Below are 26,952 nucleotides of genomic sequence, written 5' to 3'. Positions count from 1 at the left end.
TCTCTCTCCCTCTCCCTCTCCCCTTCATTTTTCCCTCAGTTTGTTTACACAACTCCCCCAATTCAAAATCATTTTATCGTTTTTGCAACATGTGATATATTCTTTATATGTATATATCAGTTACTAGATTAAATAAGAATATATATCTATGTTATGATGTTATAAAAACAATAAAGAAGCCAAAATCGTTTTTTCACAATGATGAAAAAGCGCACTTGTATGTAAGCTATTAGCCTGTGATCAAAGGCATGAGCCACGTGGGAGTTTAGTCTGCAAGGGTCCGCTCACATAACTAAGAAATTGAGTACACAAACAAACGTTTTCATTAATGTAGATGAACATACAAACTCGATATAATAGCTACCAGATTAGATCTAAAGTGAATCAGAGACTTTGCTCGCATGCCATACTCATTTTAACATATAATATATCTTTCCTCTCATTTTCTCATCTGTGTGAAGAGTTCCGATGGCTTTCCTCCTGCTCCTCCCGTGTTCCCACCAAACCCTGAGAACCCACCACCACCGCCTTGCCCTTGGCCACCGAAACCCCCAAAACCACCACCTGTTGAAAAGAAAGACAATGGTCCACAGATGTAATAAGAGCATGACTGTGCATGTTTAAGATGTTATATGTATATACCTCCTGATGCTCCAGCAAAACCTCCACTATTGGGAGGAGCAAAGCTTCCAAACCCTCCCGAGCCTGAACCAACTCCACCAAATCCACCACCAGCCCCTCCTCCTGGAGCAGCACCGCCGAAACCACCACTACCTGAGGCTAAGCCAGCGAATCCACCAGTTGGACTGGAAGAAGCACCTGCGAATCCCCTACCAGTTGAAGCCATGGCGGCAAAGCCACCAGTAGCACTGGAGCCAGCAGCTGCAAAACCACCAGATGCTGGTGCATTTGGGAGGCCGCTTCCTGGGCTAGAGCCACCAAATCCGGTAGGAGAACCAAACGTAGCTCCTGGGAGACCAGCACCAATCTGCCTCGACTGCCCAAATGAACCCAGTACCGATCCTAGAGCTTGCTGTCCTACGCCAACCTGCGACGGTTGGCCAAATCCGCCCTGAGTGGGAGTTTGAGAAGGCGTTGTAGAAAACCCGCCAAATCCTGTCCGTTGAGATGGTTGAGGATTTTGAAAACTGAATGATGCAGGTCGGAATAGCTCGCCACTGGGGACTGTCATATTGAACGGATTACTTGTTGCTGTTGTAGCATTACCAAAGGAACCACCAAATGGATTTGATTTGGGAGCAGCCGGGTTTGGAATTGACCCAAGCCCAAAACCTCCAAAACCACTCATACTAAGTTCAGCCGCAGGGCTAGCCTCTGGAGCTTCTTCGTCCATTTCATCTTCCTGTGTATCTACAGTGTCTTTTTTCTCACCCAATGGACTTGCTGAAGTTGAAAAGGATGTAGGGAAAGAGACAGGTGTTGGCGATGGCTGTTGCGGCTGAGAACTACCAGGCCAACTGAATGAAGGAGGCGCCATAATTACAGGACTAGACTGTGTTGCGGATGAAAATCCAGAAAGGAACCCAGATGTACTGACAGGGGCTGTTACTGTAGTCTCTGAGGTCGAAATTTCACTTTTCACCGGCAGCAGCTCAGTCTGTGATGTTGCTGCCTTTGCTACAGGCTCTGCAGTACTTCCCGTACTTAGAATTGAGGAACTTTGAGTCTCTAGTTTTTTAGGTTCTGAGACTGGCTCTGCAGTGGACACAGCAGACGACGGGGTAGAAACTTGAGGAAACTTAAACGCGCCAGGAGCGGTAGAAGTAATAGGGGGAGTTAAAGATGAAGAGGTTGATGAAAACAAACGATTGCTGTCTGTTGGGGAACTGGTTGCTGAGACCAGACTAGTTGACACTTGTGATGCTGTCGAAGATGGTGGAACAACCGATGATTGGCCTGTTGAAGATGAGACAATTTCAGGGGATGATGGAGAAGAAGCTGGTAACTTAAAAGAGAAACCAGCTGTAGGGCCAGGTGATGGAGATGGTGTTGACGTAGCTGCTTGATTGAGATCTAAACTGGCACTGGTCAACGATTTACCAAATGGAACACTGATCCCCGTAGCTGAAACTGTAGATGTCGGTGCGACTGAAAGTGTTTGTGGGACTGATGCCAAGCTGATGGGAATAGATGTTGGAGCTGAAACTGACGATAACAATGTCATTGACCAAATATTACAGTTAGGATAGTTGAATATTATGTTAATCAAACGAAATAGACAGAAGACAAAGAATTTATACCTGAATCTTTCGTAGAGGTTGGCAATGAACGTGATGACGGTGTAGGTAAGGTGGAAACGGAATCAAGTGACGTGCTAGACAAAGGTGAAGAAGAAGCTGATACCGTTGCAGCAGGAAAAGTTAATCTATTACCAGGCATACTGCTATTGGTATTGAAACTAAACTGTGATTGCACAGGTGCACCAGTAGGCCGCTGCACACTTCCAGCAGATCTATCAGGGAACATATTTGCCTTGCCTTCAGGAAGTTTAAATCCTCCAGCCTTCTTTTCTGTCTGTTCAAATACCGTCGGTGTCTTTGTATCCTTACTCTGCGACGGAGCAGATTCCTCAGCATAAGAAGCTATACTGTTCGACTTATTTCCAGACCAATTGAAACTTGGCTTTGATGCAGATGCTGAAGAGTGGTTAAAGGGACTGTTAGATTGTGGCATAGCTCGCGTTGATTTGAACGGGGTTGATTGAGCTTCAGATGTGTTTTGTTGGAATGACTTCATTATTCCTGCACATAGTGATAACATAGTCAAAGATAACGCATACAAATGAAACACAAGAACATTTTTCAAGATCAAATTAATGCACTACACATTAAATCTAAGCTCACCCTTATTGGAGGAGACTACAGGTGATGCATGATCCTTCAGGCGAAGCAGTGATTGCTCTTGTGTATCAACCTTAGGCCGTAATCTCTCACTCGACACAATCTGTTGGTTCGTACCCGACTTCTGTTGCTCCTGCAGAAGCATCCTTTTAACAGTTGTTTTCGGAGGCTCAAAAGCAGCCCAGTTCTGCAAAACAGGTCATAAAGTAGAGCAAACCGTGAGGTACACCGTAATAGAAAGTGCATATATTTATTTCATCTAGTACTGAATCAAAGGTTTCTCCCACAATTACCCTGTCTAATGATTCTCTCCTCCTCCTGGCAGTTTCAGGGTCGGAACTTTTCGTACCAGATGACTGGCGTTGTTTTGACTGTGCATTTATACTTGCAGGAATCGAAGAGAGTAATAGGTTTTTAGCTGACGATGCATTGTTGGCTTTTACAGCATCTGGCGAGTTGAATGAAGCATCATAAGGGATCCCGATTGTCTCAAACAACTCCTGCTTCACATTCTTTTTGACAGGTGAATCAATTTTCAAAAAGGTCATTTGTTTTGAGAGACAGTCAGAGAGTTGCTCAGCAGCTGCCAATTGGGAACTCATTGTGTTATGAAGGCTATGAAGGGATTGCACACGTCTGCAGAAATAATCAACCCAATTTTTCAGTGGTGGAAAGGGGAGATTATGGTCAACTTCAACAATTTATTGCGAAGTTCTTTTTATAAGATTTCACAACCACAAAATATACCTTGAAGGAGCAGACCTATTTGGCACACCTCTTCGGGACAGAGGAAGTCCTCCATCATCTTGGTAGCGATCCAGTTCAAGCCGATTAAAGTATCTCTCTAGTTCAATCAGTTGATGAGTCAAATCCTGAATGAGAAAAGTAGAAGATAAATAACAAAACGAGCTTAAAGCAGTAATAGCCAGTTGAGTGAGATATAGCAACTCATAAACAACCTTGTTTAGTTTCACAATATGCTGCCGTTTGGCTTCAAGCTCAGGATTCAGCCTCCGGCGGTTCCAAAGTTGCCAATACTGGTCATCAGAAGTTTGCTTATACATGCCTTCCATGTATAACTTTTTTGCCAAAACTGAAATCCCCAAATGAAGGAATAATAAGACACAAAATAACAACCTGATGATTTGCAGCCTAGATTGCAGTGGAAGATATGAAACAGTATTAAATATATCCAGTGATCAAAGAACAGGAAAACTGTAGCATAGGAACTTCGAGAGCAAATATGAAAAATGCAGAACCCAAATTCATAACGCAAGCTTATACTAATATCATCCTAGAACTTCACGCTATTTCACACCATCACATCCAAATATCAGATGTGAGAATACTGTACTTATCAGTTATCACCACGTATCCCAGTAAAAGGATACATACCTATATAAAAGTAGGTTTATCTATCCGGGTTTTTACCCCTCTTCTCAACATCTCGATTTAAGTTCAGATTTGAAGTCTAGAGAGATGTGATGGAATAAGAGTTAAACTTGCCTCTTTCGTCAATCCTTTCTAGGTATTACTGGTTGCGCTTAGAAGAAAACAAAACAAATCTACCTGCTAACAATACTTTCGTGCTACATACTGGGATGATAAAATAAATAGATCACCTTGAATTGTTTTGTCCAGAAGATGTTGGATCTCTCCTTGCTGTTCGTGAGTTATGCTCTGAAGACCACCAAAATAAATTAGTTAATAATACACAGAGAAAGGACCAGGATCAATGACAGTATTTGTATACTTGATGAGGCTGGTTTGGTCAAATATCAAACGAGGAGCAAGTTAAGACGAAGCAATAACCAAATACATGAGCTTTTAAATGCACCTTGCACGTTTGGCACTTGCCAGCAAGAATTTCAAGTCCTTGCTCCAATTCTTCAATATGACCTGTAAGTAATGAGGTGCAAGAATCCTTGAAACCACCTGGTCCTTCAATGGACTGTAAAAGGGCATCCATTTCTCTGGCCATCTCATTTATCTGGCACAAGAAAGAAATAAAGAGGTAGGTCAATGATATAACTTCAGTAAGATAAATACTAGAGCACAGCATGAATGTGAAAGCATAAGAGTTCGGAATACTCTTTCCTAACATACATAATAACATGAATAAGATCTTACAGAAAAGAATAGTGAGAAAAGTTTACATTACTGGGTTGCTTTGACATGGCATGCTCAAGTCTCAGAGGTCCAGCATTGAGCGGAGTTTTGTGCTGCTGATGATTAGAGGACTTTTCGAAGGAAGATTTCACTTGTAGTGACAGCTGAGAGGCACGGATAGACGGTAGGGGATCGATTTTTTCTACCCCTTCATCAGCGTCCTGACTTTGGCCTAGCGGAGGAGTTAGAATGCTCAACGCTGATGCTCTAGTAGTCTCAATAGCTTGTACAGGCTTCTCTCTGATGCACGTAGGAGGATTCACATAACCAGTTCCGGTCTGTTCAGGTTGCTTTTGCTGAGTATCTTTCACTGATGGAAACAGACCGGAGCCAAAACTTGGAGGTGAGACGCCTTTCCCACTTGACCATAGCTGCGCTGGTGTATTTTGTGGTGGCGTAACACTAGCGTTCTGCGGGCCGGAAAATGCAAATAAACCTGGTGTACTCTTTGACCCAAAACTGGTCTGAAAATTCATAGACTTAGACTGCTCCGATATATCTTTCTGAGGTTTATCAGGAACAGGGAAGATATGACCGAATCCTGCAAATTTTTTGGTTTCAAATCCTACGGACGAAGGAGGTTGAACAAAACTTGTTCCGAACTGCCGAGGAATCATGCTTTGTTGACCATCTGCGGCTTGTAATAATTTTCCAGCATGGGGTTCTTGTTTCACGTTGTTGTCCCCAGACACTGAACTTTTTACAGACTCAGTTTCCTTCTTAGAAATTTCTTCCTTTGGGAACCTTTGTTCGGTAGGCAACAGAGAAACTGAATTCTCTGAGTTAAGGTGTTTCTGTTCATTTTGTACCGAAAAATTAAATTTTCGTTGTTGTTCAGACTCTTCCGAAGATTGTCCAGGAAGATCATCTCCAACTGAAGGGGCATAAGCATCTTCTATATCAGAAGAAGAAGCCAAATCAACATCAGATGAATCTGGGAGTCCTGAAACACTGTAGAGTAACACAGTTTTAATGTCTCCTGTAATGTTATCATGGACAATGAGAAACTTATAACCATATGAGAGATAAAGCCCACCTAGCAACATTATACATGACCAGCTTTCCTTCCAAAGTGAGGCATGCGAGAACACAAAATGGAGGGAGTTCTTTCAGTTCATCACCTCCGGAACGGACATTAACGGTCCCCTCAACAGAAACCATATCGACACAGAGTCCCATGATCATGTTGTCGTCTCCATTTTCTGGAAAAAAAGAATGACATTCTTATATCAAACGCGTAACAGTACGAAAAAGCACAAATACAATACAGCGATCTAGACTGCATACCTTGGAGCCCAATCCTTGGCAAAAAGGTCTCTCGGTCAATGTCAACAACGGAAACTGCACTTTCATCATCACCAGGTGACCAATTAAGTAAAACAATATGCTCATCTATGCTCTTCCTGTTTGCTGTGATTGCCAGTTTGCTGTATGAAAATAAAGAGAAGTTAGCAATAATATACAATCTTCAACCCTTGAAAATAGTGGTAAGTTACTTTGTCCATGTTTCTTATTGTGATAAGAGGAAATTTCAGGAATAACTAGACTAACTTTATTACGTTACCGGACGAAAATGGTAAATTATCACAAGAACTTGTATAGTATTGAGTAAATGAGCTCAAATCTACTTCTAGAAAATGGTAGAAGCGTGTATCAAGTATCACAGTTAGTTCAATTTGAGAAAAACACTATCATTCGCGAACCTTCTTGGTAATTTACAGCTTTCCAATTTGGTTACGTATGGAAAAAAAAAAATTCTTAAGACCATATGTTCCATCTAGAGTGCGAAAGATTAACATATGGTTTGCAGAGGGCAGGAAAATTCCAATAATTATGAGAAGGTAAAGGAAAACAAAATAAAAAGAGAGGCAAAGTTAGCATAAAATACCATTGGTCTACGTAGCTAAAGAGTAAATGAGGTCCAACACCAACCGGAACAAGATCATCCATTGAACATGGAAACAAATCAGAGAATGATAAAGCAACCAAATTAGACGAACCCTGAAAAGAAGAAGCTCAAAAAATCACAAACCAGATAAGTATATATGTAGTTTCATTCCATCTCAAGTAATTGGTTACTCACATCAGTAATCTTCCCGTCTGGACTCCTGATAACCTGAACGAGGTAATTTTCTTCCATGCCATCAATCAGCTGAAAGCATCCGAGCAGAATACAGTTCTGGCGTACCCATTTGATAGAATCAACTGTTACAGAGAATTGTTGGTAAACAGTCAGTCATTGAGAGGGTTTGAATTCAGAGCCATCTATGAAACCTTTTCAATGGCAGTGTGCATAGAATGAGGGATTTCAATACAATCACAAGAAGGACGTAACCAAGATTTAGATGGGAGATACCAATAAACAAGAACTTCCAACAGGATCATATTGTATGCATAGGAGTAGAGTACGACTCAGTCGATACTCATATACCATACAACAACTATGCCAATTGAACAAAAACGGAAAATACTGAGGAAATAAGAAGACCAAAACGTGCAACATACCTTTCACAACACAGTCTTCATCAGAGTCACCAATCCATGAGTCAAATGATAGTGCTATGCAACGCTTCTCGTTAAACTTTGACGACAAAATACGCAGGCTATTATCTTGAGCCACAGCAATATAGCTTCCTTTTGAACTCCATTCAACTGAAAAGATGTATAAACTCCATAACTACCAATAACATTGTTTATTGTGTTTCCAAAGGAGAAACTAAAGAAACGAAACAAACCGGCGTCAACACCATCCATAACATGTTTAGGGGGTGCACTATCAGTTCCATGAAAGAGCTTCCCATTGCTTGAAAGAACAAGATAGGAATGTTTATCTTTCCTTGTCCACCGAAAATCCTTAACAAAGCCTGAATCGTCAGGTGAATAAGAAAAAGAAGGCTTTGCATCCTGCACCAAAAGACAAATAAAGTGAGTAAACTACCAATCAACATAGATTCTAAATCCTAGCAAATGGTCATAGACAAAACTATCCAAGTTGTGGCATACAGAACCAGCATAATATTAGTCAAAAAGGGGTGCTAACTAGCATTAGCATGTGGAATGAAGTAGAAGTTAGATTAAGCAAAAATCACATGAATAAGAGATGATCTTATAACACAAGAAACCAAGCTTACAGGCAAACACTATGCCACAAAGACTAAAAGGCTTCAGAGCCATATACCTTCTAGTTGTGTGCTACAAAGACTAAAGAGTTACAGACAATGAAACTATCTAGCTTGTGTGCTACTTCTAGTTGTGTGGTTTCAAAAGCCATTCCCAAGAGAAAAAAAACAGGCATAACATTAATCAAAAAAGGACTTTAACTAAGCATGAACAAGAGAGTGATCATCTAACACCTTAAACCACACAAAGACTTAAAGGCTTCAGAGAGCCATAGTACCTTGTTAAGAAGAGAATCCACAGAGAAGAAGTGAATCTCAGCATCGACAGAGGCCGCGAGAATCGAATCATCAGCTGAGAGAGACAGTATACGAACGTCTCCAACAGGAACATCCACAAGAGCTATCTCCTGGATACAAACCCTACTTCCTTTCCCGTTACTGTTCTTGGAAGCAGCAATCACATCCTTAGTCCTTCCGACGAGAAACCCTAATTTCCACACAAAATAACGGTCACACACACAACGGAGCAACAAAAGCTGTAACATCGTCGCGCATTTGTGAATACTAACCGGAGGAATGTGCGATGAAAACTAAGCCGCGGCGTTCGGAGATAGCGAGGGGCTGCGACGGAGGGTTTTCGAGATCGTACTGAGCGTCTTCTTCCTTGATTGAGAGAGGTTCGCCGATTCTGTCGAAGTAGTAATCTGTAGTTCCGACGCGATCTCCTTCCACCTCTTCTATTATCTCAAATTTTCCCATCTTCTTTCCAAAAGCTCCTCAAGCTGTTTGAAACCAGGGCGAGAGTGAGAATCTGACTACCGCCGGTGATTATTGGTGGTCCGGTGAGTCGATGATAGTTTCAGCAGGGTTAGTTTACTTATATTGGGCCGGGTCGCGTTATGTCAACGGGACTCACCTGACAATTAGCAAAACGTTGTCGTTTTAATCATCTGTGTGAAATTAATCCGACGGGCTGGTTCTTTCCCACTAAACTCGAACAAAAAATGCCAAAATAATCTCCAAGCCCAAAGAAGTCTCATTTTAAGTGCCTCTGTGTTCAAAAAAAAAAAAACAAGTATCTCATTTTAATTACTAACTTTTCAATCAAACACAAATAAATCACATATTTTCATTGACCAAGTCATTTTAGACTCATGATCCTACGTATTTTGATATTATACAAACTTAGCTTATGTCTGCTAAGAAATTAAGTTCTCGACAAAAGGGCATAGTTTTTGTTTGTGTCATAGTTTATGATCTTACGTGCAAAATTTTGTTGATTTTATACATTTTTGGAGTTTTTTTATGTGAGGCTGCTTATTCATGCATGCAAATTATTTTATTTTATAAATTATATTTTATTTAGGGAATAAAATTGAATAAAATAAAAATAAATATTAAATATAAATTATATAAAAACTACTATTAAGAACATTTATATTTTCAAACTCAATAAAAACAAATTTCTATGAGTATAAATATACAACTTTTTATATGATGTCTAACATATATGAAAGTTCAAATAACACAAATAATATTTGATTATCTTATATAAAATACACAATCTTCAAATGTCACCAATATTGTTTGTACAAACAACACAAATAATATTAGAAGTCCTTTTTCAACTTTTATTTCGATTTAATTTTATTTTGCGTTCGTTTAGAAATTGTAAAATGAAACCATTGGTTCGACATCAAAATATTTTAAAATTTATATAACATGAAACCAAACAAATAATAATATTTTTGGGTTTATCACCAAAAAAAACGAAAAACTTCACTTTGTTTACAGAACAAAACCAAATAAATATGGATTTAGAATGGTATTTATATTTTTGGCGACTAAAAATAAAAAAAAAACGTAAAACCGAACTGATAACATATCAGACAGAACTAATGTTTTCTTTTCTTAAAAAAAACAAAATTAAGAATCTCTTTTCGCGCAAGGCGGACTACTACCTAGTCTTAGTGGTAAAATCGATCACCGTACACATTTTTCAGTGTCTTGTAAACATTCATATTTCCCGTGATCAATTCATTGTTCTGTAAAACATAATCAAAACTCACGTGTATAAGATCTCAGATAGAGAATGATCTTCAAACGCAATGAATTTAAGAGAAATATGAGTTTTGTATTGTATTTATAGTAGGAACTGTTACATGAAAATATTATGAATGATTAATGAAAATGATCTATTATTTATACTATATTTCTTCTCTGACAATCGATAGTCGACGTACAATATTTTTCCACCATATGGCGTTCTCCTTATGTTTTTGTTAGCAGTTGTAAGAATTTAGCTCCTTGCTCATTATGTCACATGTCTTTATGCTTTCACTGCTGAAAAAGTTGTGAAATTGTTTCTATGCAATCAAACAAGTATTCTTATATTATTGTTTCTTCTAACTGATTCAAATATTTCACCAAAATTATTCTCGTTGCTTGTCTTCTCCTATGTACCATATGTCTTCCCATACAATATGTTGGCACTTTTTTCAGTGTTTATAGACAATGGAAGGAAGTTGATTGGTGGTGGTTACCTCATCCACCAGCCTTTTAGATTGTGCTACATGAAAAATATGATGTATTTGTGAATTTGAAGAAGTTGCAGCAACTTATACACGATATTACTATGTTTTCCAGTATCTTGTAAGCTCCCTAGTACTTAGGATCAATTTTCTGTAATGTTTGAGTCACCCCTGAATTCTGCCTACATGATTGTAATTTAAGGAAGACGTAATCTCCTATTTCAAAAATCCTCTTACTTTTTTTTTTTTGGTAAAATAAAATCCTCTTACTTTATTGTTGATTAGCTAACTGTTTGATACAGTTTCAGTTCTTAATAGGTGGAAACTGAGAATTAACAACATATTCTCCATTTCTTCCGGACACTTAACTACTACTTGTACTTTTGGTTCCTCGGATAAATAAGGAAGATGTCTTGGTGGTAATTGACCAGACATTACCTCATAAGGGTAAATTAGTAATGTTTGGATTATAATATTTTGTTGATTTATAAATTTATTATTTACAAAATTTTGTTTTTAGATATGTATATCTTGAAATGTGTTTTATGTAAGAAAAAAAATAAAGTATACAGTGATTAAATTTTCATATACAATTTTCATATTGTTTTATTCGATTATTATGTGTATAAAATATACGTACCTTAAACATAGATGTTTTTATATGTTAAATGACTACATCAAATTTTTTGAAGTGTATAAAATTAAAAATAGACTTCACTGTGAATAAAAATAAAATATTTTTGTTATATTTAGATAAATTTTATATTCATTAATTTATATTTATATTAGGATCATATATTTACTTAAGATTTTTCAAAATTATCATCTTATTATTTTATTAAATTGTGTCATACATTTCGTTAATCCACTTTAAAATTAAATAAATTTAATAGTTTATCGTGTTTATTAATTTAGTTAGAGCTGTCAATTGGGTTATCCCACGTTGATTTATGCATATCCATTTGTGCAAGAAATTTCTTGTTTGTGGACAAAGAATGACTATGTTCATTAAAAACTAAATCCACTAATGCCAATGTTAACATGGGTTGCCCATGGGGTCCATTGAAGACCATATAATAGAATCTGATACAACACAAATTTGCTAGAAAGGTTGTTTAAATATTCAAAATATCATAACATGTTTTTTTTTTTGCGATTTTGGAGAAAAAAACAAGATTCTGAGATTTTGGTCGGAATACTTTTTTTGTGGCTTTATGGGAAAATAATATTTTGCGAAAAGATTTTTTTCTTTATCGTTTTGGCGGAAAATTTATATTGTGGTTTTGGCCAAACCCTCGATTAGGTGGAAAAATTTAGTTTTAACGATTTAAGCGAGAAACCTCGATTTTGAAATTTTAGTGGAAAAACTTGATTTTGTGATTTTGATGGGAAAAATTCAATTTTTGCGGTAAAATTCGATTTTGTGATTTTTGCGGAAACTCGATTTTGTGATTATAGTCATAAACTTGATTTTGCGATTTTGGCAGGAAATCTTGATTTTGTGATTTTGCGATTTTGGCAGAAAAACTTGATTTTGTGAATTTGGTAAAATAAAAAATAACTTTTAACTTAAGATAATTTTAAAATCAACATTTGAAGTATGAGAAACGTATCAATAAAATTTATTATGTATATATCATTAATTATATTATATAGTTTACATATAATTACCTCTATATTTTAATTGATCGGTTTTATTCATTTTTTGGTTTGATCATTCTATATACCGCGGTTTCTTAAAAATGACATCCATTCGGTATATTCGGTACTACCAAATCCAGACCACTTTCTCTATTTCGTTTCTGTTTGGTTTTAATTTGTTTGGTTTTAATTACCAGATTGAACACCCCTACTTGTCATGCATCTGAGATAAGTCCCCATGAATTTCGTTTGTCCATATATTTTATAAATTGAATTAGTAACTGTATGATGTGTTTTACTAATAAATTTTATTGAATTATAATAGATAGTAATAATTAATATTTGTTATTTATAGTATATTTATTAAAATGATTAGCATATGAAAACAATAAGACATGCTAATAACCAGTATTGGTTTTAATAGCACATCTTATTTAAAACGAATAGTTAATGCAAAATAAATATACACTAATATTATGTACTTTCATTAACAATATATTTTAATGGTAAAGTATAGAAGGAAATTTTAAAAAATTAAATCAGTAAGTTTGGTTATTATTAGTCATACTTTCCATTTGGTAATTTATAGATTTTGGACTAACATATTAAGTTTATATAAAAGTAAACGTAACCTCTAAATTTAGGTCCAAGTTAATTGTTTTGGAAAAAAAAAGCAAAAAAATCTGTAAATATTGAACTTTGTCAAAAACAAAATCTGTAAATATTGATAATGTGGATGAAGTCATCTACAACTTTTAAACCTGTTAGTTTAAAGTTTGACCAGTGACGTTCTAAGTATCAACATTTTCGCCACTAATGTTAAAGTTAAAAAGGGGGCAAATAGTAATTAATTCCTTCTAAAAATAGTTAATTTAGATTATTAATTACCAGTTGGTATAATATTGACTAGTGCTACAAATATCTCTCTACCAAGATTATCATGAAAAACATTCTCTCCAAGTTTCTTTCCCTCTAAAAGCAAAAGCTCAGTGATATCAGAATCTCTTTTCTATTCAAGATCAAGGTTTGGTTCAATGGAGAGGACAAGGTCGAAACGGGTTCAGAATTTGCCTGAGACAGTCCATTCATTGATCGGTTTAAGATCTCATTTGACTTCATCTTGGGTTAAATCTGTCAGCAACATCGCCAAGAACGTCTCTTCTTCTTCTGAGATATCTTCAACGTCAAAGGAAGAGGACGATTCTGCTTTCATTGAAGAACAGAGCATTAGAAGTACTACATGCAACGCATCTCAACCGTTAAACTTCAATTGTTATTTATTTATTTAGTTCTGTTACTTATGGGTCTTGCTCTGTTTCCTCTGTTTTTTTTTTTTTGTTACAGATCAACTCTCTACCCTAACAGTTCAAGTAAATGATCAGAACAAACGAAGAAGACAGATTCTTAACGAGTTTTTGGACCTTAAAGGTTAGTCATCTATTAAAAAAAACTACGATTCGTTAACGTAAGTTTTCAATTTAAGAGTCTAGTTTCATCGGTTTCAATTTTAAATATTGGTCAGGGAACATTCGTGTGTTTTGTCGAGTCAAACCCTTAGACTCCAAAAACATGAGAGCGCCGGTTGCTTCGGATACAAGAAACGTTTTCATCAAGTTAACAGAAAGCAAGAGGAAAACCTACAACTTCGACAGAGTTTTCCAACCTGATTCATCACAAGGTATGTAGCTTTGATTTTCTTTTGAGAAATTTCCATTATGACGTTATTTTCTTTAGGACTCGTCCTTACATTTTAGGCTATAGAATAATGTTTCACCTGGATATGTCCACTCTAACGGCCTAAGACTGATTACACACATACATGAAAGTGTTGTTTATGATAGTATTCAAATTTTGTCAGATGATGTCTTCTTAGAGATTGAACCGGTAATCAAATCGGTTATGGATGGCTACAACGCTTGCATTTTTGCATATGGACAAACTGGTACTGGAAAAACTTTTACAATGGTAAGAAGGATTAACCTAAACATCTCTCTTCGATTTCATTTCTTGTTTCTTGAATCTCTTTAAGTTGATATATAATATTGTTTCAGGAGGGTCTTCCAGAATCACCAGGTATCGTTCCCCGAGCAATCAAGGGATTGTTCAAACAAGTCGAGGAAAGCAATCATAAGTTTGTAATCAAGTTTAGTATGCTTGAGATTTACATGGGGAATCTCAGAGACTTGCTTGTCTCTCAAGGAACTAAACCCATTGGTCCCATACCTCCAAGGTCAATAATAACATGTGCAGATAACCGTCAATGATAGATATGATTTGGACTATATTAACTCAATGAGTTATGTTTCTCTGTTTCAGTCTTCTTATTCACACAAACCCAAAGGGAGAGATAGGTATAGAGAACTTAGTGACTCGTAAAGTGAAGGACTTTGATGAAGTCTTCAAGTTATACAAATTAGGTTGTAGAAACAGAGCAACTGCCTTCACTAACTCTAACTCTGCATCCAGCAGATCACACTGGTAAGAAACTAAACACTCGATATCTTTTTTTTTCTTTAAACTTGTGTTACATCATGTTCTTTGATATTGACTTATGAAACAGTATGATCCGTGTATCGATTACTTGTGCTGGAGCTACTGAGAGACGGCGTGTAAGAAACAAGATTTGGCTAGTTGATCTTGGAGGAAGCGAGCGCGTGTTGAAAACTAAAGCAACTGGCCGCCGTTTTGATGAAGGCAAAGCCATTAATCTCTCTTTATCTGCTCTCGGAGATGTCATCAACTCTCTTCAACGCAAGAACGCTCACATTCCTTACAGGTAAACCTATCAGTTTCTTTTTTTTTGGTAACCCTTTAGGTCTCAATCTCTGACACATTTGAGTTTTGTCTTGTTCTGTGATTCAGGAACAGCAAGCTCACACAAGTTCTGAAAGACTCTCTCGGTAACTAAAATCTTCCAAAAAGTGTTTGGATTGGGTGTTTCAGTTTTCCTACACTATTTAGAAAAATACGGTTCCAGTATTTCTGATAATTTTGGATAATTTGGATAAACAATATTTAGGTAATTCATTTTTTGGATAAGTCCGATTTATTAACAAGACTTTAAGATACTTGGTTATTTTAAAAACTAATCATAGCTAATATTATTTAATATATAAACTATTGTTTAGATATATCGGTACCTATTTGTTGCTCGGTGTTTTGGTTCGGTTTTCAATTCTCGGTTAATCTGACCAGGTCTATTCTTGATCTTAACTCAAATGTTGTGTTATGTTATTGAAGAGTGGTTCGTGATTTTTCAGGGCAAGACTCTAAGACACTGATGCTTGTTCATATCGGCCGGAAAGAAGATGATCTGTGTGAAACCATATGCTCTTTAGATTTCGCAACGAGGGCAAAGAACGTTCATTTAGGTCAGGAGGAATCAAAGGTAATGGAATTCAATAACTTGCATAACACGTTAACTTACTTTAGAGTGTGTTACGCTTTCTGATGGGTTAAATATTCATTTGACGCGTAGGAAAAACAAGAGAAAAAGGAGACTGTGATGATGAATCTGCAGAAGACGTTGGAAACGATCGAGAAAGATCGCGAGGCAACGTTAAAAGAGATCAGATATCTAAACGAGACATTAGAGAAACTCTCTGGTAAGCCTCATGTTACTGAAGAAGCAGAAGAAGTGGATGAGATAAGAGAAGAGATTCAAGTTACTCCAAAATTAAGGAGAAACAAATCAAGACGTGCTTCAGATGTTTTTTGTAGCTTCATGAGACCAACAGCTAGCAGCAACCGAAGATTATCAGGTGCAGATTTTAGCCCAATCTCCAGTGGTCCAGGTTCCAAGTCAAGAAGGAACTCAATGGCCCATGTCCGATCTGAGTCTGTGTGTCTTCCTATGATGAAGAACGTATATGATTCTCTGTGTGACTCATCAGAGAGGAGTGTTTCAAAGTCCACTTGCGCTATGAGTCAGAATAGAGCGGATGATGCGGCAACAGTTTATAGTCAGGACATATCTGAATGCGATATCAAGTTGGTCGTGTCTGAGCACAAGACAGAAGTGCAACAGACGGGGCAAGGATCTGCGAGAAAAGCTTGTTCCAAGATTGGTATCTTTGAGAAAAATGTCAACCGAAAAACAGAGTTTTCAAGAATTAACAGTTGGCTTCGTTCGCAATCCGAAAATAGAAGTTGCGTGCTTGACAAGAAACCACGCAGACTAAACAAAAACATATCTTTGGGAAGGTCATCTAACGGTGATCAAACTTCGGAAGACATAGAAGAGTCCAAGGCAGGGATTAAACATCCACTGTTGCTTAAAGATGTGTTTGAGCTGGAGTATATGTGCTCTGCCGAAACAGAGGATCAGATACTGTCCATATACCCAAACCCTAACGAGGAAGACTATGCATCTCTTCATCATCTTCCAAGTTTCCGATACGATGGACTTAGCCAACACATCGACGATGCATGGTTTGGAGTCGCTCGAAGCGCGAATAGGGAGCAAGATTCACATGCCTCAGGATTGCTATTAGAACTCAAGCAGCCCTTACCTAATTCTCAGAAAGGATTGGCGTTTGTGGAGGATGTAGCTCCACCATTACTTAGGCCGCAAGGAATCTTGGTCGAGAGAGGTAAACTATTTGGATCCATGTTTTGTGTCTTTGTTTTTTTTGTCTTTCTGAGATTCCGTGTTTGGTTGCAGGAAGAGGCGCTCATACGTTTATGCAAGAACTTGAGGCATTATGCTACCGTACACTTGTTGGAGTAGGGCTTATTGATGTGAGCTATGGTAGTGACTTCTTCAACGGGTTAACGCAGTAAAGTTATGTGTAATGATTTGAAGACATGTCTTTTTTTTGGGGTAATGGCAAAAGGTTTTTTGTCTTCTTAGAGAAAAAGATTGTCTCCTTGTACTAGAGTAAGTTTATATTCATAAAAAAAACTATTATGGAATCAATTGAAGCATCAGCGGTATTCATGATGTGTAATCTAGTTGTCTTGTCCTTTTTTTTGGATGATCTATTAGATCAAACTCTCTGTTTCAGATTGATATTGTTGGAATCTAGGCATTATGATCAAGAAGTGGTGGCCACTTCTCATTTGCTATACTTATGTTTTGTTTCAACCCAAGCCTCATTGTATTCTTATGTATCTTTTGAACTTTACATCTTTGATTACATGCAGCTGCTTGCGATTCTTATGCATTTTAGTCGCAATGAGGAAGCAAAACTTTGTGGTTAATGATAATATATGAAAACAAGTAGAACTGGTAGTTTACAAATTACACACATTAAAAATTAGGAAAAGGGTTAATTAGAAAATTAATAGTACACCCCACTTGTGGAGTAGTTACTTTAACTTAAGTGTATCTTGCAGGCAATGGCAAGCCCTTGACGATGCCACAGAGGTTAGTGTTGAGGGGGATGTTGTACTCGTCTCTTAGCGATTTCTCCGGTGAGAGAACACTCACATACAATTGTTGTCCAAGGTATCTCCTCTCCAAGTTCTCAGACCTGATGTTCCACATACCGGCGTTGTCGAATGTCAATAGGATAGCTGACCAAGACTTGGGGTAAACTTGGACTGTGTGTCTGCTAACCGCATCCAGCAAGTTGTAGTTCTTTCTCTTTTCAGGTGTCCACCTCCCTGGCTCAGATCTAAAAAAGCTCCCATGTAGTATCACAAAGTTAGAGGTTTTCCTTTTTGGAAACCAGGAGGTTCAGGACCAAAGCCCGTAATCCCCTAGGTCCGAAATCACATCATGTAATATTAATTTTGTCCTATCGGTCATTCGAACCGGGAACCTTAGACACAATTGTCAGGATAGATAGATAAAGATAAGGGATCAGAAGATGCTTACGCGACTGCGAAGAAGGAGTAACCATCCAAATGGAATGATTCCATGCTCTTCTCATGGTTCTCGAAAATGATCTCTACAAAGGTACGGAAAGTGATGTTGAGCACGTTAGGCTGCACGGTCAATGCGGTGATTTGTGCTGCAGGCTCGTCCTTGATGACGTCGTACTTGAACACCTTCTCTGCCATCTGGAAGTACTCAGCCAGCTTCAAAGGAGTCTCGGTGTCAACGTGTGATACACCGTTAAAGCCATACCTAACTTTACCGTCCACAAAGCTCTTAGTGTTGACAAGCTTGATGCTACGTGTGATGTTGATCTTTCCATAATGGTATGATCCCTGCGGGTTAGGCCTTGCAGCATTAGAGGTGAGGTTCCATCTGAAAGATCTGAACTGGTTCAAAGACCAAGCCCAACCAACAGGAGTCTTGGGAAGCTCTGCTGAGGCCTGGACGTTGCTTCCTGCGTACCGGATCACACCAACCGTGCTTAATTCCTTTTTCAAGAACCTAGTGGATGCAACCATGTAGTAGTCCTTAGCTTCCTGGTTAGCAGTGACAAGAACTGAAAAGCACTGGCCAACATGGACATCAAGTGAGTCATAGTCGTTTTGAAGGACATGAGAGCCTTCCATCTCCACAAGCTTCATCTTGTGGTTCTGGATCCTGAAGTTGAGAGTAGACTTGAATCCAACATTGCATAGCCTGTACTTGTATGTCTTTCCTGGCTTCATCGTGAACAAAGGCTCGTTCTTTCCACCAACCTTTCCGGACTTTCCATTGATCAGAACACCGTTAGGCAATCCAAGGGTGCGTCCACTGTCAAGGAAGTTCTTGAGAGCGGTGTGGCCACTTGTGTACCAGTCATTGATAAGGACAGTGTAATCATCCTCAGGGTCAGCGTAAGGAACGGGAATAAGGAGACGACTGTTGACACGGAGACCACCAAACCCACCAGCAAAACGGTGGAGAGAAGTGGTCGGGTAATAGAAGTAGGAACCGATCTGGTCCTTAGGTTGGAAATGGTAAGTAAAGTTCTGTCCTGCTGGGATGGGACATGAAGTCCCAGCCACACCATCTTGCCAGCAATTCTTCCTGTGCTGGATCCCACTCCTGCAAACACGTTCCACCATTAGTACTCATATTACATAGGATAGGAGTCAGTCAAAGAACAGACTTGTTTTGCCTTAAAGCTGGACAGATCGGACAAGGTATTCTCTCACAGCAACCCTAATTAGCCTTGCAGAGTTGAACCGAACATAATAAAAAAATTTGGTTTCGGTTCGATTCTGATTTTGAGTTTGGTATAGTTAGGATTTGAAAATACTTAACTTTCGATTTGGCACTCAGTTAGTTGGGTTTCAAAGAAAATATATCAGTTAGTTGGTTTTTAAAGAAAATAGAGTACTGCATTTTTTTTTAAAAAATAACCAAATTATCCAAAATAACCAAACTTATAAAAATAACTGATTTAACCAAAAATAACAAAAAATAGCTGAGTTTTTTTTTTAAACTTAAACCAAAATTAAATCGAAACCCAAAATCAGTTATTATTAATAAAATTAAAAACCAAAACCTTCTAAAACAATACAAACCGAATTCTTCTGGGTTCAATTTGGTGAGATTGTGGCTAAACCGAACTAACCGAGAACGAATAAACCGAAAAGAGAAAACCGTAGGGCTAACCCTATTAAGATCTACTAAGACCATAATCTAACAGAGAATAGAGACGATATAGTTAAGTTACCAGGTCAAGAGGAAAGGCTCGTCGAGGTTGTTGAAGACATTGACGACGACGTTGTTGTTAGAGGTTGAGTTTAGGTTAGGACCAGGAAACTGACCGTTGATGAGAATCACCTTTTGGGGAACGCCGAGAGGTGAGGCTGTTCCATAAGTCACGTTCCATGTATAGAAGAAGTAAGGATCGCCTGCGTTCACTATCGCCACCGTAGAGACAAGGCAGACCAACACCGTCAATAACCTCCCCTCCATATTATTAAATATTTCTGTGTTACGTATAACTAACCCTTTCCTACAAAAAATAAAAGAAAAAAAAATACTTTTATTGATTCCCCCTCAAAAGCAAGTTTTGCTGTGGATGAATCCTCTTGTTGTTTGGGTGATTCGAAGTATTTATGCAGGGGAAACATAACTTATTTTGCAAGGTATTGTTGCCATATTTTACGCTCCATCTCTAATTCGATTTTCTATATGTGAATGTGGTGATGCAACAAACTTTTTTCTCTATCTTTTTCGTTTTGGTTTTCAAGGTACCAGAACTATGAATCATAACAACTAAGATCGTATTCTAATATTGGAAATATCCTTAACGACGTTTTTTTGCCAAGTGTCTTTAACATGTTTTGTTACACGTCAATAAAATGTTACCTGTAAAATTTTATAGTTCTCAGTAATCAAGAACACAAATATAGTAACTCGAATAAGAACACTTCTTATTAATCACTCTTGAGGAAACTATCTCAAAACCTCAAACTCATAAACTTTTAAGTTATATTACAAGTTGATATCTCTTTATATAACACTTTAGTTATCCTAAACTCATTAAGATAAACACAACACAATATTTCCTAAACTCATTAGGATAAACACAACATAATATTTCCTAAACTCATTAGGATATCTATTACTTGTAGCCTAAGTAACTTCAAGTTTATCCAACATTCTCCCCTTTAAGCTTGAAGTTTTCTTTCACTCCAATGTAGTCTCTCATTTCTTTGAATCTAATTCTTCCTAGAGCTTTTGTCAAGATATCGGCTTTCTGTTTATCACCTTGAACATACTCTACTTCAATCTGTCCATTCTCTACGCACTCTCTGAGTGATACCTCCTGTGTATGTGCTTGCTTCTCCCATGAAACACCGGATTCTTTGTTAAGGCAATGTATTATATTAATTTTGATAGATTTGTGAGGACTTAGCGCTGAAATACCAAAAACATATACTAGTTTGGAATTATTTGTGGCATTCAAATTCTGTGATCGAGTACTTTAATTCCTAGACGGTTTCTCGTGTACAAGCTTTATTTCCTTGTAGTGCAATATTGTGTTTTGTAGTCATGCATTATGGACCGCAGCTTCACCGTCTAAAATGGGTTTTACAAAAATAATATCTCGTATTCTTTTTTGAGACAAAATTAAATGAGTTACTGTAGTTCGTCGAAACATTTATTTTGTACTGAAAATACAATTTTGAAGATTCCAAATATGTGATAATAAGTAAATCGTGTGATTGGTTATGTGTGGATAACGGTAGCAAGCAAAAACAAAAACACATCACATAAACTGAACAATGTTAACCACAGGGTGGTGGGCTAGTGGTCTTGAGGTAGTTAACACACCAATATGGACCTGGGTTCGAATATCCCCTGTGGCCACGGAATGCTTTACGCCCTCCCCAAGTTTAAAGTTATCGCGGTGTTGGTGCCGGGTCCTTGGGTAATGGGTATTAGTGCCGGCTGGTTCCGGGCCAGGGGGATTAGATGGTTGGCAATCGGAAACCATGTGCGGATTACGGGCCTTTGGGCAAACGGAAACCACGTGCGGATTACGGGTCACCTTTGAACCTCCTGTTAAAAAAAAAAAAAAAAAAAAAAAAACTGAACAATGTTGAATCTGAGTTTAGTCAGTTCTAAGAAGATGAATAAACTCGATGGTTAGTTATTTTAAAAATGTTTTTTCATATAAATGTTCTCTCTGAGTTTAGTTAGTTCTAAGAAGATGAATCTGAGTTTAGTCAGTTCTAAGAAGATGAATAATCCCTCTACAACAACCAGCCAATAAATATTCTCCACAGCCCAACTAATTTTATTTTCATTATGTGTATGTAGATAAACAGTTTTCTAAAGTATCATTTTACTTAGATTTTTTTATTTATTTAAATGATACAATCAAATATATTTTAATTTGTGCATATAAATCCTATATGTATGTTAATCTAGCTTATAATATTTTTATAATTGTATTATCTAAATCATAATTATATCACATGAAAATATGTTATAAAATTAATATAATATTATAAATTTATAGTTTTATGTGATATTCAATTTTAATTTTATATCAAAAGTAGTTTAGATTAAATAGCAAGAATTTATTAAAGATGTTTTATTTTTAGATAATTACAAAAAATCATACAACTACAGACCATCATTGCTACAGCCAAAGGTTTTGTTTTGTTTGGTCTGCATCATTTGATCAACCTAATTATTGTTGCCAAGTATAACATCTTAGTTTGTGGTATATGTAAAAATTTAAAAGAATTGATTTGTCGTCATTAAAAGTGCACTTATCTTTTATCTCACACATTCGTTTAAAACTCCATGATTAAATGTACTTGATTTAGAGTAGTGAAATGATAGGTGACCTATCGGGAAGTGATTTGCACATCGTGTGTGTGTGAGGTCAAAGTTCGAGAACGATCATGTGGTGATTGCATGATCAGTATACATGACTTTCGAACTTCCAAAAGTTTAACGCTCTGCTCGTGGCACGAAATTGACCCACGAATCGAGTGAACGGACGTGAGGTCATTAGCCACGGTCGGAATGTTACAGCAGGGTCCTAGTTTTACAAAACCACAAACTAAAGAAAAGATAAACCATTTTAATATATTGAAATGATGTAATAGATCTATATATAATTTTTTTTTGGCATCAATAGATATATATATATATATGGATGAAAATAATACAAACGCCAGACTCTAATCCTCCATCTCTATTTAAAAGATTCTAAATTACCACTCATCTAACGAAGGACTGAAGTAAGCCTCATAAAATGAAAGGCCGCAATGCCCTTGACCAGCTTGAGCTCAAACCCGGGTCTGTTTTGTTGGTACCACCCATTCCATTGGATCATTTGATCTCTAATTCGTTGTTTGGTTATTCTCACATTAAAAACCAAAATTTGTTTTTTTGACCAAATTTGCATAACTATTTCAGACAGGCCTAATTGAATTATATCCAAAATATGTCATCATAAACACAAACAAATTGATCCATATGAGAAACAAAGTTTAGTCATATGAGACATCATTATGCCCTGTACGAGAACGGACTTAGAAATATTCTCTAAAATTAGCAAAAATCTCAAAAATAATTCGGGAAGAAACAAATTCAAGAAAAGGTAAACTCAAAATAGTGGAGTCGTAGAGGTCAAAACTGAACATTCCTAATATGGACGACAGGAAAAGCGTAATGAGAGGACCTAAAGAAACTAGAAAAAACAAGGAAACTGTATTCGATTAAACTATAAAAACTTCATTAAACAATTGAAAGAAAAACGAAATTCAACCCCTCAACACAATTAAAAAAAACTTATTCGTTTAGTTCAAAAACAAAAAAAATCACAAACTTTATTGATTAACAAAGTTTATTATTAATGAAGGTAGGGGTTAAAATATTGGCCGTGTGCCTATGCGTCGCGACGGTGACAGTCGTGATGGTCCAAGCGGAGGATCCTTACTTTCACCACGTGTGGAACGTAACGTATGGATCCGCATCTCCTCTCGGTGTTCCACAACAAGTCATTCTCATTAACGGTCAATTCCCTGGTCCTAACCTCAACTCAACTTCTAACAACAACGTCATCGTTAATGTATTCAACAACCTGGACAAGCCTTTCCTCATTACTTGGTACGTTTATTCATAATAGACCGTCATCTTTACCTGCCCCTTACTATATATTACCACTAGATAGGGATGGATGTACACTTGGATAATTCGCTTTGATTATTTCGCTATTAGGAAATTTAAAAATTTAATGAGTTTACCTGTATATCAGATGAATAGTCAAACCGTAAAATATCGAGTGTTAGATGAATAATCAAATATGATTTTTCTCAAAAATCATCATAAATAAAGTAAATCAGTGACCGTTTGGTGTTACATTTAATGCTTTGAAAGCTATCAATATAATTATACAACAATAAAATCTACAACTAAAGCACAAAACCCACGACTTATTGGGGTTTCTAGAAAAGGTTTTTTTTTTCTTCAAAAAAGCAACGTGTGGATCCCACTAAACCATAAAAACCAGTCCCCAAAATCATGAAATAAGAACTGATTGTGGTGAGTTTTTTGCACTGTTCACGGACCTCACCAACATGTGACCGCACGCAATTGATGCGTTTTTTTTAATTAGACAAATATTTGTTTTCTTTTAAAAATCCTCAAGTCGATTTCAGAGATAATGCTGCTCTTATATTTCCAACAGAAACTGAAGCTACAAAACATCTATCAATCAAGTTCTAATTATGACATTTCCAATCTCTGTATTTGATTATAAATTTTATTATACATGAATCAAGTTCTAAAATAAAATTGATATTTCTTCTATATTTACACGGAAAATTCATTTTATATATATTTAAAATATCATTTTTAGTATATAGAAATTCATTGAAAAAATATTCCTATATTGGTGTTACATGTTTAACATGCCCATGATATACAATGGGTAAGCATGATAAAAAAAGTAGAATCAAGTTTTTTGATGGATAAGAATAAAAACGAAGAATTAAGTTTTTAAAATGTACAAAAATGTATAATATTCATTACCAACCTTTTTTTAGTTTAGTTTGTTTCCAATGCTACCAAACTTCTAATTAGTTTTTTATTTGGGAAATTTGTAAATAGGAATGGAATCCAGCATAGGAAGAACTCATGGCAAGATGGAACGGCTGGAACAATGTGTCCAATCCCACCGGGTAAGAACTTCACATACCATTTCCAGCCGAAGGATCAGATCGGTAGCTATTTCTACTACCCAACAACGGCTATGCATCGTGCTGCGGGTGCCTTTGGTGGCCTCCGTGTGAACAGCCGTCTCCTAATCCCGGTACCGTATGCTGACCCTGAAGATGACTACACTGTCCTTATCAACGATTGGTACACCAAAAGCCACACCCAGCTCAAGAAGTTCCTAGATAGTGGCCGTACTATTGGCCGTCCAGATGGCATTCTCATCAATGGTAAGGCCGGAAAAGGCGATGGGTCCGACCAGCCTCTTTTCACCTTAAAGCAAGGGAAAACCTACAGAGTCCGGATCTGTAACGTGGGTCTCAAGACATCTCTTAACTTTAGGATTCAGAACCACAAGATGAAGCTTGTTGAGATGGAAGGCTCACATGTTCTCCAGAACGATTATGACTCGCTTGACGTCCACGTGGGTCAATGCTTCGGTGTGATTGTCACGGCAAACCAAGAACCTAAAGATTACTACATGGTGGCTTCCACAAGATTCTTGAAGAAGGCTTTGGCTACAACAGGGCTCCTCCGCTACGAGGGAGGCAAAGGTCTTGCCTCTCCTCAGCTACCTGCGGCCCCCGTTGGTTGGGCTTGGTCTTTGAACCAGTTCCGCTCTTTCAGGTGGAACTTGACAGCCAGCGCAGCTAGACCTAACCCACAGGGCTCTTACCATTACGGAAAGATTAACATCACTCGCACCATTAAGCTCGTGAACACTCAGGGAAAGATCGATGGTAAGCTTAGGTACGCGTTGAGTGGAGTCTCGCATACAGACCCCGAGACCCCCTTGAAGCTCGCTGAGTACTTTGGTGTTGCTGATAAGGTTTTCAAATACGACATTATTTCCGACAACCCAACCTCGGATCAGATCAAGAACATCAAGATCGAACCCAATGTTCTTAACATCACTCACCGCACCTTCATTGAAGTCGTGTTTGAGAACCATGAAAAGAGCGTCCAGTCTTGGCATTTAGATGGCTACTCCTTCTTCGCTGTAGCGTGAGTTACTCTTTATCTTTTTTCTTTTTTTTTTTGAACTTTACATCTCTTTTCTTTCACTACAAATAAACTTCTAAATTCATTTTATTTTATTGTATAAAAAGGGTTGAGCCAGGGACATGGACACCAGAGAAGAGGAAGAACTACAACCTTCTAGATGCAGTGAGCAGACACACAGTCCAAGTGTACCCCAAGTGTTGGGCTGCAATCTTGCTCACATTTGACAATTGTGGAATGTGGAACATTAGGTCAGAGAACTCTGAGAGACGATACTTGGGACAGCAACTCTACGCAAGCGTCTTGTCACCGGAAAAATCCCTCCGGGACGAATACAACATGCCGGAGTCAAGCCTCCAATGTGGCCTTGTCAAGGACAAACCTAAGATTAACCCTTATGCTGGAGCCTAATTTTGTTCTTTAACACTTCTACTAGATTTTGATCGGGATAACTTTTCGGTTAAAAATTATTTATAAATTGAAAAAATAGTAATCATTTGAATTTTAACATTTGAGTTTGACGTCTAATTGAAAAATTATTTTATTTCAACGTCTCATATTTTAATTTAGTTCATTATTTTAATTTTTTAGTAAAAAAATTAAATATATATTATCCATAAATCTCATATCTGTCATATACTTCTAAAAAATGTAGTAGATAATAAATATGACTTACATTCTCATCTACAAAAATAATCACTAGATTTTGCTACTTTAAAATTTTGATAACATAGTGAAGTGTCATTTTCAGTTTTGTTATAGATGTTAAAAGTAGCTTTTCAATCTTAAATTTTTGAACATAAGCTGAATACTTAATTATAGATTTCAAATATATTTTGAGATTGATTTTGTAAATAATAAAATTTGAAACAAACTACAAATTTACATCTACAATTATGTAAGATTCAAGTATATTTCAAAACAATAATTTTAAAATAAAATATTTGAATAAAATAACTAACTTTAATCCGTAAAATATTTGTATATATACAAACTCATGTATAAAGTTTCCTATAGTTATAATATATATGGTGTTTGAATATTAATTAGAAACA

At 37.0% G+C, this 26,952-nt stretch overlaps 4 protein-coding genes across 5 annotated transcripts; 2 read left to right on the top strand and 2 right to left on the bottom strand.

The window, feature by feature from the left end:
• Nucleotides 1-264: 264 nt before the first annotated feature.
• LOC103832578 (nuclear pore complex protein NUP214) lies at nt 265-9,158 on the bottom strand. 2 transcript variants are annotated; one of them, XM_009108615.3, is made up of 18 exons: nt 8,719-9,158; nt 8,428-8,636; nt 7,766-7,934; nt 7,536-7,682; nt 7,114-7,235; nt 6,919-7,031; nt 6,318-6,457; nt 6,067-6,232; nt 5,018-5,981; nt 4,699-4,851; nt 4,484-4,541; nt 3,821-3,954; nt 3,609-3,733; nt 3,155-3,497; nt 2,865-3,048; nt 2,262-2,762; nt 643-2,166; nt 265-564 (listed from the first exon to the last, which is right to left on the bottom strand). In XM_009108615.3, exons 1-18 carry the CDS (start codon nt 8,906-8,908, stop codon nt 440-442), a joined length of 5,367 nt encoding a protein of 1,788 aa, XP_009106863.2. In that variant the 5' UTR covers nt 8,909-9,158; the 3' UTR covers nt 265-439. The 2 variants fall into 2 exon arrangements, with proteins under 2 accessions (XP_009106863.2, XP_009106865.2); XM_009108617.3 differs by having other exon boundaries at nt 643-2,160; nt 8,719-8,908.
• A 969-nt stretch (nt 9,159-10,127) lies between these two features.
• Nucleotides 10,128-17,263, top strand: LOC103832577 (kinesin-like protein KIN-14T). The gene is made up of 11 exons (XM_009108614.3): nt 10,128-13,554; nt 13,666-13,749; nt 13,844-13,999; nt 14,180-14,286; nt 14,373-14,551; nt 14,638-14,799; nt 14,882-15,097; nt 15,184-15,221; nt 15,582-15,709; nt 15,800-16,913; nt 16,985-17,263. The coding sequence occupies exons 1-11, from the start codon at nt 13,356-13,358 to the stop codon at nt 17,101-17,103; spliced, it is 2,502 nt and encodes an 833-aa protein (XP_009106862.1). The 5' UTR covers nt 10,128-13,355; the 3' UTR covers nt 17,104-17,263.
• Nucleotides 17,264-17,502: 239 nt separating this feature from the next.
• On the bottom strand, nt 17,503-20,253 carry LOC103832576 (L-ascorbate oxidase homolog). The gene is made up of 3 exons (XM_009108613.3): nt 19,884-20,253; nt 18,143-19,249; nt 17,503-17,939 (listed from the first exon to the last, which is right to left on the bottom strand). The coding sequence occupies exons 1-3, from the start codon at nt 20,126-20,128 to the stop codon at nt 17,642-17,644; spliced, it is 1,650 nt and encodes a 549-aa protein (XP_009106861.1). The 5' UTR covers nt 20,129-20,253; the 3' UTR covers nt 17,503-17,641.
• A 242-nt stretch (nt 20,254-20,495) lies between these two features.
• On the top strand, nt 20,496-26,747 carry LOC103832574 (L-ascorbate oxidase homolog). Its single transcript, XM_033276414.1, has 3 exons — nt 20,496-23,788; nt 24,791-25,900; nt 26,005-26,747. Exons 1-3 carry the CDS (start codon nt 23,535-23,537, stop codon nt 26,306-26,308), a joined length of 1,668 nt encoding a protein of 555 aa, XP_033132305.1. The 5' UTR covers nt 20,496-23,534; the 3' UTR covers nt 26,309-26,747.
• The last annotated feature ends 205 nt before the right edge of the window (nt 26,748-26,952 follow it).

The sequence above is a fragment of the Brassica rapa genome, chromosome A08 (genome assembly GCF_000309985.2).
Source record: "Brassica rapa cultivar Chiifu-401-42 chromosome A08, CAAS_Brap_v3.01, whole genome shotgun sequence".
NCBI lineage: Eukaryota > Viridiplantae > Streptophyta > Magnoliopsida > Brassicales > Brassicaceae > Brassica > Brassica rapa.
Note: the sequence above shows the minus strand (reverse complement) of the source record. Positions and strands in the feature narration are given on the sequence as shown.